Source organism: Sorex araneus, chromosome 8 (genome assembly GCF_027595985.1).
Source record: "Sorex araneus isolate mSorAra2 chromosome 8, mSorAra2.pri, whole genome shotgun sequence".
NCBI classification, from domain to species: Eukaryota; Metazoa; Chordata; class Mammalia; order Eulipotyphla; family Soricidae; genus Sorex; species Sorex araneus.
The window spans coordinates 45488621-45508178 of record NC_073309.1 but is presented as its reverse complement, the minus strand read 5'-3'; the positions used below and the strand labels follow the sequence as shown (position 1 = coordinate 45508178).

The window sequence follows — 19558 nt, the reverse complement described above, 5'->3', positions numbered from 1 at the left end:
GGGGCTGGAGTGATGGTACAGCTGGTAGGGCATTTGCCTTGCATGCAGAAAACCCAGATTCAATCCCTTGGCATCACTTATGGTTCTTTGAGCACCACCAGGAGGGATCCCTGACCACAGAGCCAGGAATAGGCCCTGAGCATTGCCGAGTGTGACCCCAAAACCAACCAACCAACCAACCAACCAACCAACCAACCAACCAACCAACCAACCAACCAAAAAAAAACCAAGTTTGAAACAGAAGCCAGTGTTGGGGGAAAAAAAACAAAAGATACAAGGAAATGTAGTACTGTAGCACTGTCGTCTCCTCCCGTTGTTCATCGATTTGCTCGAGTGGGCACCAGTAATGTCTCCATTGTGAGTCTTGTTGTTACTGTTTTTGGCATATCAAATATGGCCACTGGTAGCTTGCTAGGCTCTGCCATGCAGGCGGGATACTCTCAATAACTTGCCAGGCTCTCCTAAAGGGACCGAGGAATTGAACCCGGGTCGGCCGTGTGTAAGGCAAATGCCCTACCCGCTGTGCTATTGCTCCAATCCTTGCTATTGCTCCAGTGGCTTACTTAACTCAAGCAAATGCCCTGTATTTAATAGAGACAAATGTGGTGGCCACTTTGTTGAAGCAGAAATGGATAGAAGCATGCCAGAGGGCTGATAGTCATCTGTAGCAGCACCTCTGCTCCCCAGAGTAAAATCTCTTCCCAAACCACTGGACCAGACTAAAGTAAGGATGGAATTCTAGCACACGCTACTAAAAAAATCTATAAGATCAAAGTTTCATTTCACATGCTTGCTTACATGCTCATGTTAAAATAAATTTAACTTCTTTGCTTGTTTGGGGGCCACACCCAGCTGTTCTCAGAGTTTACTTCTGGCTCCGCACTCCGGGATCACTCTTGGCACTCAGGGCACCATTCATATGCAGTTCCAGGAACTGAAACCAGATCAGCCACATACAAGGCAAAAGCCATACCTGCTGGACTATCATTTTGTCTCTTAAAATGAATTTAACTTTTTATGCTGAGACAAAAAAATAGTCAAGTTAATAAAATTCATATTAAATTAAATGACCTGATTTTATTTAGCCTCAGTCGTCATTAAAAAAAAAGTTAAATTCATTCTGCGATGAACAAGGAAATGTAAATCTTTATTAATGATGACAGTAAGGTATCGGGGTGAAGATTCACAAAATAAAGATGAGAAGAAAAGAATCCAAAGTTGAGTTGTGAATATAGGCATCTGAGTTTTGATGCAGGTACAAATACAAAGTCATTTCAGCTGGGGAAGAGTATTTTTAGCCAATAGTTCTGACAAAGACTGGTGGTACGCATGCCCCCAAAGGAGCACACTCACCGCACACAAGGACTCAGGCACAAGGATGCACACCACCACCACACAAATGCCAACCACCTTCATAGGTGAGACCATAAAGAGTCATGAAACACTGCACCCATGTGCAAACAGACACAGAATCACTCCAGCAAGCTTAACTATGTGCCAAAATTGATTCAGATACAAAAATCATGTGAACAGAGACACATGTCCCAGGGTACATGGATAAACACTTGTAAATGTGAGTGCATATTATGGCTGGAACAAGAAGAAATGCTCAACCATGCACACTCATAAAGATGGGGCAGCACCCCCCCCCACACACACATGCGCGCGTGTGCACACACACACACACACACTGTTGTGGATTTTGGCATCTTCCTATTTCTAGGGGTAGACAAAAAGGCACCAAGTGAGCAGTTTACTGCTTGTGCAAGAATCATGCATCATTTCATAACTCTTATGTAACTTCTTGCTACTGGGCAACAGTCAGAGAGGCAGGGATTGGATGACGTTACCTACTTGGCATGGTGGCGGCTAATAGGATAAAAGGCCCATTCCAGCGAGCAGTGGAGATGAAGGCAGGTTGACCAGGGACCACGATGCTTGGTGTAATCCTCCTCCTGGCAGTCCTCACAGGGCTGTTGTTCCTCATGGCCAGGGACAGTACAAAGACTCGTGGACGTCTCCCTCCGGGTCCTCGGCCCTTGCCAATCTTGGGGAACCTCCTGCAGATGGACAGGAAAGGTGCCCTCCAATCCTTCCTGAAGGTGAAACACAGGGTGTGGGGGTGGCTCCCCTTCTCAGTCCTTGGGGATCATTCATGGGAGGGACTCAGACTTCTTTCCAAGCTCAGGGGAGGGTGTGCACTGGTGGGTGACTAAGGGTTATGGAGATGAATCTGGTGTAGTGTGGGCAGAGCAGAAGCCCAGAGGCAGCTCTGCTCTGTTGGACACACATGGGCAATGTCCTTGGAGGGGGCTGGTGGGCCAGAGGAGTGATCTTTGGGAGTGATCCATGGGTCACATTGTGTTGCCACCCATCATTTTTCACTGGAAGTGAGAGACAAAAGATATGTAAGGTTAAGAAACAGGAGTCTGCAATGTCAGCAAAAGAGAGCTATGTGGCCTATTCCAGTGCACGGGAAGAGGGAACTTAGAGGATGGTCTCCTCCCGCTGAGTCGTCATTGTTGGGAATCAGTGTGTGAATGGAGAAGGTGATATTGTGGTGCAATAGCTGGACATGGTACTGCTAGTTAAGAAGCCTCCATACTGCCTTCCGCAGAGGCTGAAGCAGATACCAAGATCTGCTTCAGATACCAATCTCATCATGTATAAGATGAAATCTCAATGTTGTTTTGATTTGCAGTTTCTCACTTTATAATAAATGATGATAAACACTTTTTCACTTCAGGAGACTAGTTATTTTCATTTTATTTATTTATTTTTGGGCACACCAGGCAATGCTCAGGACTTCCTTCTGATTCTGTGTTCAGAATTCACTCTTGGTGAACTCTTGGGATCTTATGGGGTGCCAGGAATTGAACCTTGTCTGCATGGGCAACCTGGGTCTTCCCCACTGTACTATTTCCCAGGCCCCCAAGAGATTGACTCTTTAGCTGAGATATTAGAAAAATCAAATGTGAGAGCTAAGAGTAAGAACAGGGTGATTGCAAAGGCATTTAGCTTGGGATCAAAGAGATAACAGAACAGTAAGGACTTGCTTTACATGCAGCCAACTAGGAGTGGTCCCTGGCTCCACATACAGTCCCCTGAACACCACCAGGATGGATCCCTGAGCAAAATCCAGGAGTAATCCCAGAACATAGCTGAATGTGGCCAAAACAAAATACAACAGCAATAACAAACCCATTTAACTATCTGTGCTGCTGAGAGGACCAGAACAAGTAATAAATGACTCTTCTAGTTGCTGGGTTCTGGGAAGGAAAAACACATACTCTTTGTGGGGAGCTATCTCAATCCCTCTGTAAGCATTTTAATAGTCTAACAGCTGGAGTGAGCAGAGAGGTGCACACTTATAGTAAAGATGGGTGTGTGTGTGCTTGACAGATGCAAGACCGGTACGGGGATGTGTTCACTCTGTACCTGGGACCAAGAAGAGTGGTCGTGCTCTGTGGGACAGAGGCCATTCGGGAGGCTCTGGTGGACCAGGCTGATGCCTTCTCTGACCGGGCGAAAATGGCTGTATTTGACTTAGTATTTCAGGATTATGGTAAGAACCTCCAAGGAATCATGAGGGATGGGATTAAGTATGAGGTTTGGGGAGCGTAAACTCAGCACAGAAGGCAAGAGGGGTGCAGAGAGATTCAGACTGATCTTTCAACATCCTCTGCTCTCCCGCCTCCAGGTTTATTCTTTTCTAATGGGGAACGCTGGAAGGTGCTTCGGCGATTCTCTCTGGTCACCCTGAGGGACTTCGGGATGGGAAAGCGGAGTGTGGAGGAACGGATCCAGGAGGAGGCTCAGTGTCTGGTGAAGGAGCTGAGGAATATCAAAGGTGAACACAGAGGGAGGGAAGGGAGAGAGGGGCTTGGGGAGGGGGAGAGAGCAGCCAAGAGGGAGGGAGTGAGAGAGAGAGAAAAAAGAGAGAGAAGTGGAGTGTATGGCAATTAAAATAGAGATTTAGGGTCCAAGCAATTGTATATTGGGTAGAGTGTCTACTTTGCATGCAACCCACTTGGGTTCAACTCCTAGAATTCTATATGGTTTCTTCAATCTTCCCTCCTGTGCCTGGCTATCTTCACCCAGGCCCCTCGGAGGGGATGGGTTGCTTTTCCCTCCCCGCCCTGATCAGAGCCTCGCCAGTTGAAGACCTCTGGAACCCAACCACAGCCATGCTCAAGGCCTCTCTCCACATTTTCAGATGAGCCTTACACATGAAGGAACTGGCAGAGGAACCTAGGTGTGCGGGACCCGGGGCCAAGATCTACAAGGCTGCTCTGATCGGGACTGGGCCTCTTCCATTCCCCCATTTTCCAGTAGCTAGGCAGCCACACCCAGAAATTGCCTCTGGCAGCTGTGTAATCCTATCAATGGCCAACATCCAGAGACTATAAAACCAAGCTCCCAGAAGAGAGCAACCGAGCGACATCTAATAGCCTAGTTCTTCCTCTTGGAGAAACTGACAAGCTACCAAGAATCTATTGCCTGCTTGGGAGAGTCTGGCAAGCTTCCTGTGGCATATTCATATCCCAAATATAGTAACAGATATATACATACATCTCAGAGAGCCTGACAACTACCGAGAGTATCCCTCCTGCATGGCAGAGCCTGGCAAGCTACCACTGGTGTATTCGATATGCCAGAAACAGTAATGATAGGTCTCATTCTCCTGACCTTGAAAGAGTCTCCAATCGTTGGGGAAGACGAGTAAGAAGAGGCTGCTAAAATCTCAGGGCTGAGTGTAATAGAGACGTACTGGTGCCTGCTCGAGTAAATCGATGAACAATGGGATGACAGTGACAGTGACAGTGATATTCTCCAGCCCTCTAGGTGTGATTCCTAAATGAGAGTCAGGAGTAACACGTGTGGTCTTAAAACCAAAGGGAAAAAAAAAGAAGGGAGAGTGATTCAGGTAGTCAGAGAGAGGGAGGTAAAGAGAGAAAGACACAGTGAAGGAAAGACCAGCAGTGTCTGGGGAGGCAGAGAGGGCCTGAAAGTGTCCATTGAGTCAAAGGAGATACTATAGTGATGTGACTAGAAAGAACTCAGGGGTAAATAATCCAGAATGTAAGCAAAGCACCCGCCTAACTCTACTAGGGAAAAAAACTCATGATTGATTGCTTTGATGAAAGGCAGAAATAGAACTTCCAGAAAAGGAAGCAAGGAGAGAAAAGGGAAGAGCTCAGACATGTGCTTTCAGTTTTCCTTCCCTGGGTGAAGGTCAGTGAGCAGACAGTGCAGTAGAAGTCACTCATGTTGCACATTTTGTTGCTTTTGTTTTTCTCCCTAAATTTGCTTTGTGGAGACAGAAGTGACAGGTTGTCTCAGGAGGCTGGAGGACATCAGTGCACAGTGTGGGAGGGAGAGGCTGAGGCCGCCCAGACACAGGGAGCAGAGGAACAGGGACAGAGAACAGAGAAGGGCAAAGATACCAAGATGGAAGGGCCAAGACAGGAGACTTGTGAGATCAAGAGTGAGTGAAGGACTGGGAGATTCAGAGAGAGAGAGAGAGAGAGAGAGAGAGAGAGAGAGAGAGAGAGAGAGAGAGAGAGAGAGAGAGAGAGAGAAAGAGCAGAGAAAATTAAGACACTGGCAGACAGGTTAGAAAGACTCTACAGGGGACAGAGAGGAGGGACTGGGACAGAAGGAGTAAGACTGCACCCATGTGTGGTTCCTGGACTCACAGAGCCCCTTTCCTGCCACCTGAGCCTGTAGTGTGCAGAAATCAGCCAAGAAGGGCAAATCCGTTCCATAAAGATCCAAGAGTCCAGAGATGCAGACAGAGGACGGGGATATGATATTTAATTTATTTAATTATTTCCTAAATAATTGGAAAATATTTACTTCAATTGTACAAGACTTTGATGCATATATTGTTTTTTTGGCCTACGTCCAGTGATGCTCAGAGGTTCTGGTTCTGATACTCCTGGTTCTGCCCTCAGGAATCACTCCTGGTGGTGCTCTGGGGACCATTTGGCGATGCCAGGTTTCGAACCTGGGTCAGCTTCATGCAACTAGCACCTGTCTGTACGATCTCTTCAGCCCCCCAGACATTGAAATATTGATTGCTCTTCCAGCCTGTGCTCTCTCTTGAGCGTGTGTCTCATTTGTTTCTCTCTCTTTTTCTTTGCTTGCTTATTTCCATTCTGGAGAAGCTGGTGTACTCTCTTGAACACACCCATCTCCCTTTCTTTCCTCTCACAACTTTCTAAATAAGTTTCAATAAAAACTTTCTTGCTTCACCAAAACAAAAATAAAAAACCTGACATATTGATAATTGGTTCTGTGCACCTTCTACCCTACCTCTGGGACTTCTATCTTCCTGCTACATAGAAAGAGAAGGTTTCTCTTCTATCAGCTGACTGTGAGGGTCTCTACCTGGGCCTCAGTGATGAGCAGTTGTATAACCGCTTAATCACCTGCATGGCAGGATGATGTAGAGAGCTTTGTGTGCCTATCTGTGAAATGGGCCTATCAGCAGACTGCCATCATTCTCATAGTGTGCTGAAATGAGAACAGACAATATTTTGTCACTGTTATTGTACTAAATATATGACTGATAATAACATGGACTCATGCATTTCCCCTATCATTACTCTGTTTCCTAAACCCTAAAGTGGACAGTGGCAAATCAATGAGGGCTCTGTCATTGTTTAATGAGCAGACTCTGGCCTTTGAGTCAGTGTCCAGTAAACTGCATCCTCTCTCCTCAGGAACGCTCCAGGATCCCACCTTCTTCTTCCAAGCCATCACCGCCAATATCATCTGCTCCATTGTCTTTGGGGAACGTTTCTCCTACCAAGACCCTGAGTTTCTTCAACTGCTGAACCAGTTTTTAGAGACATTTGCTATCGTGAGCTCCTTCTCCACCCAGGTCAGGAAAGGTGGAGGATGGTGGGGATGAAGTGGACACTGAGGGTTGGGATGGTGATGATCTGTTTTAGAGTGCAGGAATTCACATCAGGGATGGAAGAGGACAGTGACAACAGTATGGAAGAGAGTCAGGGAGGGAGAAAGCAGAGGTCAGAGATGGTAGATAGATGGAAAGACCAATAGAAAGAGAGGGGAGTGATATGGGAGGTCATATATTCAAGGAACCAAAGACATCCATATAGACTACTAAGCAATATGATCTTTGGAGAGAAGGAAGAAGGATAAGAGAAAAGAGAGAAGGCATAGATAACGGGTGCTCAAAGACTACTAAGGAGAAAAAGATTGAAAACCACAGTTTCAGACTCTTGTTTCTGATTCTTCCAAATTATTGCCTGGATCCCTCTTTGGGAGAAATTAAAACAATCTATGAAAACTGGAAACTCTACTCAAATTTCCCAGTTATGTGTGCTGCCCCTGGTAGTTCCCTTTTCCTCCACCTGTTTGGTCATGTTGAGTCCACAGGTCACCCACAAGCTTTCAGGTGCTCACTGGGCTTGAACATTTCCATTGTTGTACTCACAAATATTTTTAGTTTGTTTGTTTGGGGGCAACACCTGGGGATACTCATGTCTTACTCTTGGCTCTATGCTCAGGGATCACTCCTGGCAGGACTCAGGGGATCATATGTGCCAAGAATTGACTCTCCATTCATCGCATGCAAGGCGAAGACCCTAATTCACTGTACTATCACTCCAGTCCCTCACACACTTTATTGGGCATGAGGGTTCCATCTAGCAGAGCCTCATGGATTATTTTTTTGCCACACCATTCCATGCTCTGGCATTATTCATTGCAAGGCTCAGGGCCATGTGGGAAGGTGGCAATAATTTGTGTTGGCTGCATTCAAGACAAGCCTGCTACATGATGTACTATATATCCAATCCTTCATGGACTCTTCTTTTCTCATCTTGGAAGCCCCAGGACTGAACTCTGAGCCCCATAGTTATCATTCACACAATTTTGCCACTGAGCAACTTCTGGGCTCATCTTTCTTCTTTTGTTAAAAACTCTCTTCAAGATTATGGATACAGAGACACAAAAAAATTTTGGACACCCATTCCCGGGTGAAACATCCAGGGCACTCTTAGAGAGGGGTGGGCCAGCACCTGCCCAAACCATGCCCCGCAGCCACTCACTTCCACACCCCAACATTGCTGCCATGCCTCTGGCTGGACTCTACTGGCTCAGGACTGAGCCTCACAGTGAACTTAACCCACCGGAAACCTCTGTGACTGAAAACTTCAGGCCTTCTTGGATTCGGAATAGGCTACCTCCTCTGACCTCCCTCTACTTCTGGGAGACCCTGCAGTCACTCCCACACCCCAAAGCGCAGCCAAATAAAAAATATAACTCCAGCTAGACTGATCAGTTAGACATTCTGGATTTTCTCCAAACTCTATCACAATACCGGCAATTCAGTAGTAGCACACCAGATTGCACGGGATATAATGTAGAAGCCAAGCAGTCTCATCTAACTAAAACATTAGTACAGAAGGCTTAACTTGTAACATTTTAGTAATCCCTCAGACAAGGACTTAATGTCCCCACGATGAGATAAGACAATTTTCACTAATTCTTTTGCTAAACTATTTTTTTAATCATTTCATTACCCATTTATAAAGCACTATAAAATAAATCATTGTAAGCCTGCTATGGGGGCTGACTTGAGAAGTGGTTGGCAAAACAGAGAAAATGGTGGAGAGAATGTATCAGTGTGGTGGGATTGCTGTTGGAATATTGAATGCCTGTAACAAATCATCATGAGCAACATTGTAAACCACGGGTTTTAAATAAAGTTTTTGGGAAAAGACCATAGATACATATTCCCCTCTATTAAAACAATGGCATACATTTAAGATGATGACTCCTCTTTAGTCATGATACACAATTGATCCTTAAAATACCAAGGACATAAGTTTCCACCTCCCCAGTCCTAGTAGATTTCATAATCACCTCTTTTATATGCAGGTTTTTATCTGCAGTGTTAAACAGTGACGTTCAGAATGGGTAAATTTGTGGATGCAGACCAAAAGGAGGGAAAATCCTTGTAGAACTTAGCCTGGACAATTCAACCTGTTGTTGAGAGTCATCTGTATTTTAAGTTAAAGGAACCTGAACTGAGCTGAGAGAGGACAGCAGGGAAGGAGTCCAATCCCTTTACTGTATACGTTCTTTTGAGCACCACCCGAAGTGACTCCTGAGCACAGAGACAAGAGTAAGCACTGAATACCACTGAATCTCCCTCAAACCAAACAAAACATGAAGAGCAGCAGCAATGAAGGCTTTTCCTCAGCAGAATTGTAAGTCAGATGGTCATGTAGGACTTTCCACAGATTTTTCATGACTTCTGACTCGAAAGTCAAATGGGAAATTAGGAGAGACCACGGTGAGCTTGTGCCATGGGCTCAAGAGGAGGTTTCAATGTTCTTGTCCACAGAGAACCATGGAGAGAGAAAAGTCAGCATGCAAGTCCAGGTAATAGCCACAGTTATCTCTGAAGAAGGAGTTAATAAGCAACTAAGCAACTTTACATCTTACTATTACTTCCCTGTATTAGGGTGATTATATGCAACAAGTTAAATATTACGTCTGTTATCAGACAGAATACTAGAAACCCAAACCCAGAGAAATCAATGGGGCTGAGTGATCTGGTGCCTCATCTGGGTGAACATCACGTTATCATTCCTGACATACCACAGGAAATGCAGAGAGGAAGGGAGAGCCAGGGAAAGGTTTGAGCAAAACAGACCAAGTGACCCAAGGAGAAAATGAATGCTCAGAGAGAGGAGCAGAGGTGGGACATAGAGAGATAAGAGAGGTGGAGTGGAGAGAGATGGGAAAGTGGGGGCAGAGACCCACAGAGGATTTGAGAATGAAGCTGGAAAACCAGGAAGACAAAAATGTCAGAAGGAGACAGCATCAGTATAAGCAGGATCCAGGGATAGAAAGACAGGTCTGGGCCATCGTTGGGAACTAGTAAGCGTGGACCACACTTTGACTTGCTTGCTCAGTTGCAGGAGGCACTAGAATTTGTTGCTCACCCATAGGTGTTTGAGATCTTCTCTGGCTTCTTGAAGCACTTTCCTGGCCCACACAGGCAGATCAATGAAAGGATGAAGAAAGTCAGCGCCTTCATTGCTTGCAGTGTGGAGAAGCACCGTGAGACTCTGGATCGCACTGCTCCCCGTGACTTCATTGATACCTTCCTGATCCGCATGGAAAAAGTGGGGCCCAGGGAGAGAAATGGGAAGGGAAGGGGGATGAATGGGGGGTAATAAGGGAAGGGCAAGAGAAGGAGTGTGAGGAGAGAATAGAGGGAATAACAGAGGATTGAGTGGAGAGATACACAAACAGGTGAAAGGCGTGTTAGGGCAGCAAGGCGTAGAAGAAAAAGAGGGAAGAGAGAGAAAGGGCCTGAGTGCGAAATAGAAAGAGTATGAGAGGGAGATAGAGAATGGGAGAGGGAGAGAGACTACAGCAGGACAAGTGACAAACTTTCTGTAGCGGTAGAGAGATCTGCAGAAGGAAAGTCTGAAATGGTGTGAGATGACCGGAAATAGAAGGGGAACCCAGAGTTGTCCATCTAAGAGTTCCAGGTTCCCTTGACTAAAACTGTTTTCCCTAAACACAGGAGAAGTCCGACCCCAATACTGAATTCCATCACAAGAACCTCGTCATCTCTGCACTCTCTCTCTTCTCTGCTGGCACAGAGACCACCAGCACTACACTCCGCTATGGATTACTGATCATGCTCAAATACCCCCACATCACAGGTGGGCAAATGGGGCCAGTAAACAGACTTGAATCTGATGACTCCTTTATGAGCTGAAGAATCAGACTAGAGTTCTGTCTGAAGAAGATTGAATATGTGGGTTTCAGACCAGAAGCAATAAATGTTTCGACCAAGCCCTCAATGAAGTCAAGTATCCAGGCTGCTGTATGAACAAAGAAACTGTTGAGTTGGTCTCCCACTTTTATCTTACATCACTTAAACGTCAACTCATCCTTCTTTTAATTAATCCCTACATATACTTTCAGTATTTATCCATCCCCTATCTATTTATCTCTTTTCTTTTATTAACTGATTCACCAGTATGCCCCTTGATTATTTTATCTGTGATTGATCTCAAGACATGAACTTCCTTTCTTTTATTTGGATTATAGGATTATCAATTATCATTTTATTAAATGAGCAGACTTTTGTTGATTCATTGTCTGCTTCATTCATTCATTCATGTGTTCAGCTGTCCTATTCCTTCTTCTTTCTTACTGTACTTTGCTCCATGCTTCATTTCTAAGTTTCATCACTTTTGCATTTAACATTCCACTCATTCTTGAACTCTTGATGTGTTTATTATTTGTATCACTTGTCATCCCATTATTCATCAATTTGCTCGAGTGGGTGCCTGTAACATCTCCATTCGTCCCTGTCACGTGCTAGTGAAGCCCAATGGTGTCTGCTCACTCCAGGAACAGGAAGAGCCTCAAACCATTCATTCAGGGTCTTGACGAAGAAGTTTGACCATCTTGCAGGTGGGCGGCCATTCATTCTTTTGATGTCCTGTGGAATCCAGTCAGTAACAGCTCTAGTCCAGCAGTTGTCTCTAAATTGCATTATGTGTCCAGCCCATCTGATTTTCGACGCTTGGGCAAATGAAACAGCATCTCTGATTCTTAATTGTCGATGGAGGTCAGACCTTTGGATTCCTTTTCTCACTTGAGTAAAACATGATATTCCAAGCATAGCTCTTTCGATTCCTCTTTGGGATACCCGAATAGTGTTCTCATCCTGTTTTCGTAGGGTCCAGGTCTCTGGAGCATATGTTAATACAGGAAGAATGGTGGAGTCAAAAAGATGTGCCTGGAGCCAGAAATTCTTCATCCTCTTAATAACTTCTTCGATGCTCTTGAAGGCGTTCCATACTGCTCTATTCCTCCTGCGCAGTTCAGGTGCCAGGTAGTTTGTCATGTTGAGTTCTCAACCTAGGTACACATAACTGCTGAATTCAGAGATGTTTGTTCTGTTGAGGGCAAATGGAACACTAGGAACTAGTCCATTTCTCATGAACATTGTCATAGTGAGATTCAGCTGCAGTCCAATCTTTCCACACTCACGGTCGAAGTCGGCCAGCATTCATACCGCTTGGCTGATAGTTGGTGTTATTAGAATGATTTCATCAGTGAAGTGGAGGTGGTGAAGTTGCCAACCGTCTATCTTCACTCCCATTCCTTCCCATTACCATGTTCTTGAGGGTGGCACTGAAGAGTTTCGGTGAAATGGTGTTGCCCTGCCAAACCCTTCTCTTTATGTTGATGATCACTTTGTAGAGTGACGAGATCCTGGTGGTGAATCCATAATACAGCTCACGGAGGATTCTGATGTACTGAGTTTGAATTCCCTACTGGCTAGGGCTTTGATGACTGCTTCAGTCTCAACAGAATCAAAGGCCTTCTTTAAATCAATGAAAGTTAGACAGAGCGGCATCTTGAACTCTCGCAAAACCTCACTGTGCTTGGTCACCCTGTGGATATGGTCGATCGTGCTGAATCCTTTACGGAACCTAGCTTGCCCGCATGGTTTTCCTTCTTCTCGTGTTCTGCCAATCCTATTCAGGATGACTCGAGTGAATAACTTTTAGATGACAAGCAACAGGCAGATTGGATGATAGTTCATGGTGTCGTGGATGTCTCCCTTCTTGTACAACAGAACGGTTCTGCTGGTTTTTCATTGGGATGGAACCTTGCATTCAAACGGGTAGCGTGTGAAGAGATGAGCCAGTGTATTGACAAGTACTGGTGGCAGATTCTTCAGGTGTTCGAGTCTGACCTTGTCTGTACCGGGTGCTGTACGCTTCTTTACCCGATGAAATGGAATGTCAGATTTCAGAAGAGAGGACGTTGGGAACGACATATCCATCCTGTGGAATTTGGTATGTGGACAGGTGACGTGGCTGTCGAAGAGATCCGAATAGAAGTTGTGAATAATCCTCTCCATTGCCCTTCTGGAAGATGTGATAGATCCATTAGGATGTTGGAGGGCAGTCATCTTGGTCTTATAGTTGGTGAAGGACAGGCGGGTGTTGCAAATACTTTTCCTGGCTTCTGCTGTATCAGCCAACACTGCTGCTCTTCTCTCTTTGAGGTCTTCCTTTATCACTTTTCTGCACAGCTTTGCAAGCTCTGACATTAACTTGTGATTGCCCGAGGCTCGCGCCAGACCACATTGGCAAATTAGCTTGAGAGTTTCCCAAGACAGGCAACTTTTTGTGGCTTTCTTTATCTCTGTATTCCTTGCGCAGTCATGTAGGTGCTGAACCAGTCGATCATATTCCTCATCGATGTTGTCAACGACGGCATCTTCCCATATTGCTGCAATAGTGCCAAAGAGCTCCCAGTTGGTGGTCATTCTGGGAGTACTCTTCTTAAGCTTTGCAGCCCTTTCTCCCCTCTTTGTGAAGTAGAAATTCTCACAAAGGAAATGGCAGTCTAATCCTGTTTGGAATTTTGGGACAACAGCGACATAGGTCAGGCACAGCCGTCAATTGAATATGATGTGGTCAATTTCATTGTGGAATTGTCCACCGGAGGACTCCCATGTCCAATGTTTAGATTTGGCCTTCTAGAACTGCGAGTTGCCATGGATGGTCTTGGTCAACAAGATGAACTCAGTCTCTCACCCTGTTAGTTCCATTCAAGGCCATGGCTTCTGATGTGGAGTTTTCCGGTGGACCTTCTAGGTCATATCTTGGCATTAAAATTACCAACAATGACTTTGTAGAAGTTGTGGTCTTCTTTATAGAACTTCTCCAGCTCCATGTAGAACTTCTCAATTTCTTCTTCATCATAGTTGGATGTTGGTGCATAGACGACTAAGATAGAAACTGCCAGCAATGAGCCACATCTATTCAAACGTAAGTGTCCGATTCGGGTTAGGCATTCGAACGAGTCAATGCTCATGGTCAAATTCGTGTTGACAAGGACACAGACACCACTGATGCCTCTACTGTCGCATGTTCAGATTTCTCTAGTATCAAAAATGGCGTGATGTATTCAATACCTTCTCACCTTGGTCAATCCAATGACATTGTACTTTATCTTCTGCGCTTGCACCATCAGGTCCTTGATGGATGATTTCGATGCCAGCGTATGTGTGTTAAAAGTCCAGTCATTTCAGTCCTTCTTTGTTTTGGCAGTCTAGTTTGGCCCTGAGATTTTATCAGCCTCTCCTTGTTTGTCCTTCTTAACGCTGCCATATTGGGGGCTCTTTCAGGGTAAAAATGTTTATAAATCATTTTATTCATCCATTACTGATTAATTTACCAATCCTTTCATTCATTTGCTTATTCACTTATTATTTTTAAAAAAATTTTATTGCATCACTGTGAGATAGTTATAAGCTTTCATGTTTGGGTTACAATCACACACCCATCCCTCCACCAGTGCATATTCTCCACCACCAATATCCCCGGTATACAACCCCTTTCCCACCCTCCCCCTGACTCCATGGCAGATAATATTCCCCATACTCTCTCTCTACTTTTGGGCATTATGGCTTGCAACACAGACACTGAGAGGTCATCATGTTTGGTCCATTTTCTACTTTTGGCATGCATCTCCCATCCCGACTGATTCCTCCAGCCATCATTTTCTTAGTAATCCTTTCTCTATTCCATCTGTCTTCTCCCCTCCGCTCATGAAGCAGTCTTCCAGCTATGGGGCAATCCCCCTGGCCCTTGTATCTACTGTCCTTGGGTGTCAGCCTCATGTGATGTTATTCTATACTCTACAAACGAGTGCAGTCCTTCTATGTCTGTCCCTCTCTTTCTGACTCATTTCACTTAGCATGATAGTCTCCATGTCTATCCATTTGTAGGCAAATTTCATAACTTCATCTCTCCTAATAGCTCCTAACAGACATAATACTATGTCTCTTAACACATAGTATTCCATTGTGTAGATGTACCAAAGTTTCTTTAACCAGTCATCTGTTTTAGGGCACTCGGGTTGTTTCCAGATTCTGGCTATCGTGAACAGTGCTGCAATGAACATACAGGTGCAGATGTTATTTCTACTGTGCTTTTTTGTACACTCGCGATATATTGAATAGGAGTGGTGAAAGCGGGCAACCTTGCCTTGTTCCCGATCTTAGAGGGAAAGCTTTTAGTTTTTCCCCATTGAGAATGATACTTGCTGTGGGCTTGTGGTAGATGATTTTGACTATATTGAGGAAAGTTCCTTTGATGCCCATTTTTCTGAGAGTTTTCATTATAAACGGGTGCTGGATCTTGTCAAATGCTTTCTCTGCATCTATTGATATGATCATATGGCTTTTATTATTTCTTTTATTAATATGATGAATTATGTTGATTGACTTGTGAATGTTTAACCATCCTTACATCCCTGGGATGAATCCTACTTGGTCATGGTGTATGATCTTTTTGATGAGTCCTTGGATTCTATTTGCTAATATTTTGTTGAGGATCTTTGGGTCTGTGTTCATCAGGGATATTGGTCTGTAATTCTCTTTCTTTGTGGCATCTTTGTCTGCTTTTGGTATCAGGGTGATATTTGCCTCATAAAAACTGTTTGGAAGTGTTTTTGATGCTTCAATTTCCTGGAATAGCTTAAAGAGGATTGGGAGTAAGTCCTCTTTAAAGGTTTGGAAGGATTCACTAGTGAATCCATCTGGGCCAGGACTTTTGTGCTTGGGGAGACTTTTTATTACTGTTTCAATTTCCTTGATGGTGATAGGTCTGTTCAGGTATTCCAGGTCTTCTTGGTTCAGTCTTGGGAGCCTATAGGAGTCTAGGAATTTATCCATTTCCTCAAGGTTTTTGTGTCTCGTGGCATAAAGATTCTCAAAGTAATCTCTGAGAATTCTTTGAATTTCTGTAGTTTCTGTTGTAATGTCCTCCTTTTCATTTCTGATTCGGTTTATTAGGGTTTTCTCTCTCCCTTTTTTTGTGAGTCTTGCTAGAGGTTTATCGATCTTGTTTATTTTCTTGAAGAACTAGCTCTTGGTTTAATTAATCTTTCGGATTTTTTTTTTTGGTTTCCATCTCGTTAATTTCTACTCTGAGTTGAGATGCAGATCAAAACAACCATGAGATACCACCTCACACCACAGAGACTTGCACACAACCAAAAGAACAAAAGCAACCACAGTTGGAGAGGATGTGGGGAGAAAGGGACCCTTCTACACTGCTGGTGGGAATGCCGACTAGTTCAGCCCTTTTGGAAAACAATATGGACGATACTCAAAAAACTAGAGGTTGAGCTTCCATTTGACCCAGCAATACCACTTCTGGGAATATATCCCAGAGGAGCAAAGAAGATAGTCGAAATGACATCTGCACTTATATGTTCATCGCAGCACTGTTTACAATAGCCAGAATCTGGAAAAAACCTGAGTGCCCTAGAACAGATGACTGGCTGAAGAAACTTTGGTACATCTATACAATGGAATACTATGCAGCTGTTAGAAAAAATGAGGTCATGAAGTTTGCATATAAGTGGATCAGCTTGGAAAGTATCATGCTAAGTGAAATGAGTCAGAAAGAGAGAGACAGACATAGAAAGATTGCGCTCATCTGTGGAATATAGAATAATAGAATAGGAGTCTAACACCCAAGAATAGTTGAAATAAGTACCAGGAGGCTGTCTCCATGGCTTGGAGGCTGGTCTCCCATTCTGGGCAACTCAGAGAAGGGAACACCAAGTAAAATGTGGCCAGAGGTCATACGGGGGAAGGGTGACGCGTGCCGAATGTAGACTAGAGACTGAACACAATGGCCACTCAACACCTTTATTGCAAACCACAACACCTAATCAGAGAGAGAGAGAGAACAAAAGGGAATACCCTGCCATAGTGGCAGTGTGGGGTGGGGGGAGACGGGACTGGGGAGGGTGGGAGGAATGCTGGGTTTACTGGTGGTGGAGAATGGGCACTGGTGAAGGGATGGGTTATCGAACTTTGTATGGGGGAAACATGAGCACAAAAATGTATAAGCTGTAACTGTACCCTCACGGTGATTCACTAATAAAAAATAAATAATTAAAAAAATAAATATATTGAGCACAAAAAAAAACAATTGTGAAAAAAAAATTTCTACTCTGAGTTTTATTATTTCCTTCCTCCTGTTTGGATTTGGCTCCTTTTGTTGGTTATTCTCCAAGCTCTTAAGCTGTTATTCACTTATTCTTTCATCAGTCTCTCTAGACATGCACTCATTCATGGGATGTTTGATCATTGGATAACATACAGTTCTCTGTTGAATCTTATTTTTTTTTGGTGTTGGTTAACAGCCAACAGTACCTGGAGATTACTCCAATCTCTGTGCTCATGGTTTAGTCTTGTCTTGATTGTGGGCCATGTGGTGCCAGACAGAACTTGAAATCTGTGTTCCCACATGCAAAACATGCACTGAGTCCATTGAGCTTCTTCATTAATCAGTGACAATTAATATATTGATTGAAAATAGCATTCCTCATTGATGATCCTTTCATTATTTTACTTACTATTAATCAATTGATGCATTCCTTTATTTATTCAGTTGTGTGTGGATCTTTCACTATTATATTTCACTATTAAATTTCTTGTTAAATAACTCAATAATTTGATCTACATATATACAATAGATATTTGTTCATTTTATACTCATCTTAAAGGGGAATATTACTTGATTCTTAATGTCAGGTTCTTGATCTGAAATTCGACGCAAATTGTCAAGTACTTACTATTTACATGTGTTTACCTGGTCACGTGAGGAGAAAATAGATATTGTTGGTTAGCTACAGTGCTACATTAGGTTTCAAAAAGTGAAAATTTTTGCTGCTTCTTCTTGCCTTACAGTGCCCAGCAGAGCATCCTTTTTTTTTCTATAATTTTTTGGGTTCATTATTGCACGAGCTGGGAATGATAGGTTGAGAGTAGTTTTCTTGCTAGATGCTTCTTAGAATATGGCTTATTGTCCCCTCTCTTGTGTACAGATAGAATCCAGAAGGAGATTGAACAGGTGATCGGCTCAGATCGAGCTCCAGCCCTCAAGGATCGAGCCAACATGCCATACACCGATGCCGTCATCCATGAGATTCAGAGATTTGCAGACCTCTTCCCCATTGGGATGCCTCGCATTGTCACCAAAAACACACACATCCGAGGGTACTTCATCCCAAAGGTGAGGATAACCTGGGTCCTGAATGTCTCCTGTGTGGGGATCCTGGGCGATCTTAGCTCCCTGTCATTGTGTTTGACTTGAGCACTATGGTGCTTTTGTCCTGTGCTTCAAGCTCATGGGGTGGAGAGGGAATGCATTTTCTTTTGATCTTGTGACCTTCCCTCAGGGTACTGAAGTACTTCCCATCCTGAGCTCTGCTCTCAATGATCCACATTACTTTGGAAAACCAGAAACCTTCAATCCTGATCATTTTCTGGATGCCAATGGGGCATTGAAGAAGAGCGATGCCTTCATGCCCTTTTCTCTAGGTAAGATTGAACATTCTCTGGATTCCAGAGAACATAGACAGAGAATATGTTCCAGAGAACATAGACGAAATAGAGATAATGAAATAGAGAGCATTGTTTATGGAGAAGTTAGAGTTTCTATTGTTATCACTGTCCTCACTGTCTATCTTCAGTTCAATCTCAGAGGCTATATTTTATCTTGTGAACACCTCAGCCAAAATGCATTTATTGAACACTTCTCCAAGCCCAGTCGTCTGCTGGGGGCTGGAGATAATGTATGCAGCAGTAAACCCAGGTGAATCTGTTACAATGAACACTGGTGTCTGTGCTTTCAGATGACACAGGGTATTGCATGTGCATGCCCCTCTCCCAGCCCACTGCTTATACCAGTGATCCTTTGTACCCACAGGGAAGCGCATCTGTCTTGGAGAAGGCATTGCCCGCCAGGAATTATTTCTCTTCTTTACTACCATCCTGCAGAACTTCAACCTGGCCACCAACTTGGCCTCTGAGGACATCGACCTCACTCCCGTGGAGTGTGGTATTGGCAAAATCCCCCCACCATACAAGATCCGCTTCCTGGAGCGCCATGGAGACTAATAAAGGGGTTCAAAGCATGCTGGCATCATTCAGATTCCTTCTTCTGCACAATGTGGCCCCTGCCTCTCTCCATGTCTTCCTTCCTTAGAGAGACCAACTGCAAACCCTTTCTTTGTCCTGGTTACCACCTCCATAGGAAAATCCTCCTGCAGCCTCACTCCTATCACTTGTGGGCCTCACAGGGGGTCACACATTTAGTTGTAGGGTGGTGAGCCTCTGGGATCCAAATTTCAGTAGGTCTGGATCAAACTTGCATGTGAGGCCAAGCTGGTGACTAACCTTAGAGCATTAGGCCTGCAAGGCAGGTGCTCTACCCTAGATCAATTCTAGGTGTCTGGTTTGTTCCATGTCAGAAACTTAACATATATATCTCACTGGATTAAAATGAAGGAATCAAATAGACTGAGATTCTTTGTGGAAGTTCTGGGGAAGAATCTTATTTCCTTGCCTTCTCAGCTTCTAGATTTCTCAACATTTTTTTGCTACATCATCAGCCTCCCCGACTTGCTCCTGATTTCTTTCTTCCTTTTGTTATCTTCTATTCCT

At 44.1% G+C, this 19558-nt stretch overlaps 1 protein-coding gene across 1 annotated transcript; it reads left to right on the top strand.

Moving 5' to 3' along the window:
* Nucleotides 1-1934: 1934 nt before the first annotated feature.
* LOC101545812 (cytochrome P450 2B11-like) lies at nucleotides 1935-19012 on the top strand. The gene is made up of 9 exons (XM_004620776.3): nucleotides 1935-2102; nucleotides 3403-3565; nucleotides 3701-3850; nucleotides 6729-6889; nucleotides 9996-10172; nucleotides 10580-10721; nucleotides 17938-18125; nucleotides 18292-18433; nucleotides 18822-19012. The coding sequence occupies exons 1-9, from the start codon at nucleotides 1935-1937 to the stop codon at nucleotides 19010-19012; spliced, it is 1482 nt and encodes a 493-aa protein (XP_004620833.3).
* The last annotated feature ends 546 nt before the right edge of the window (nucleotides 19013-19558 follow it).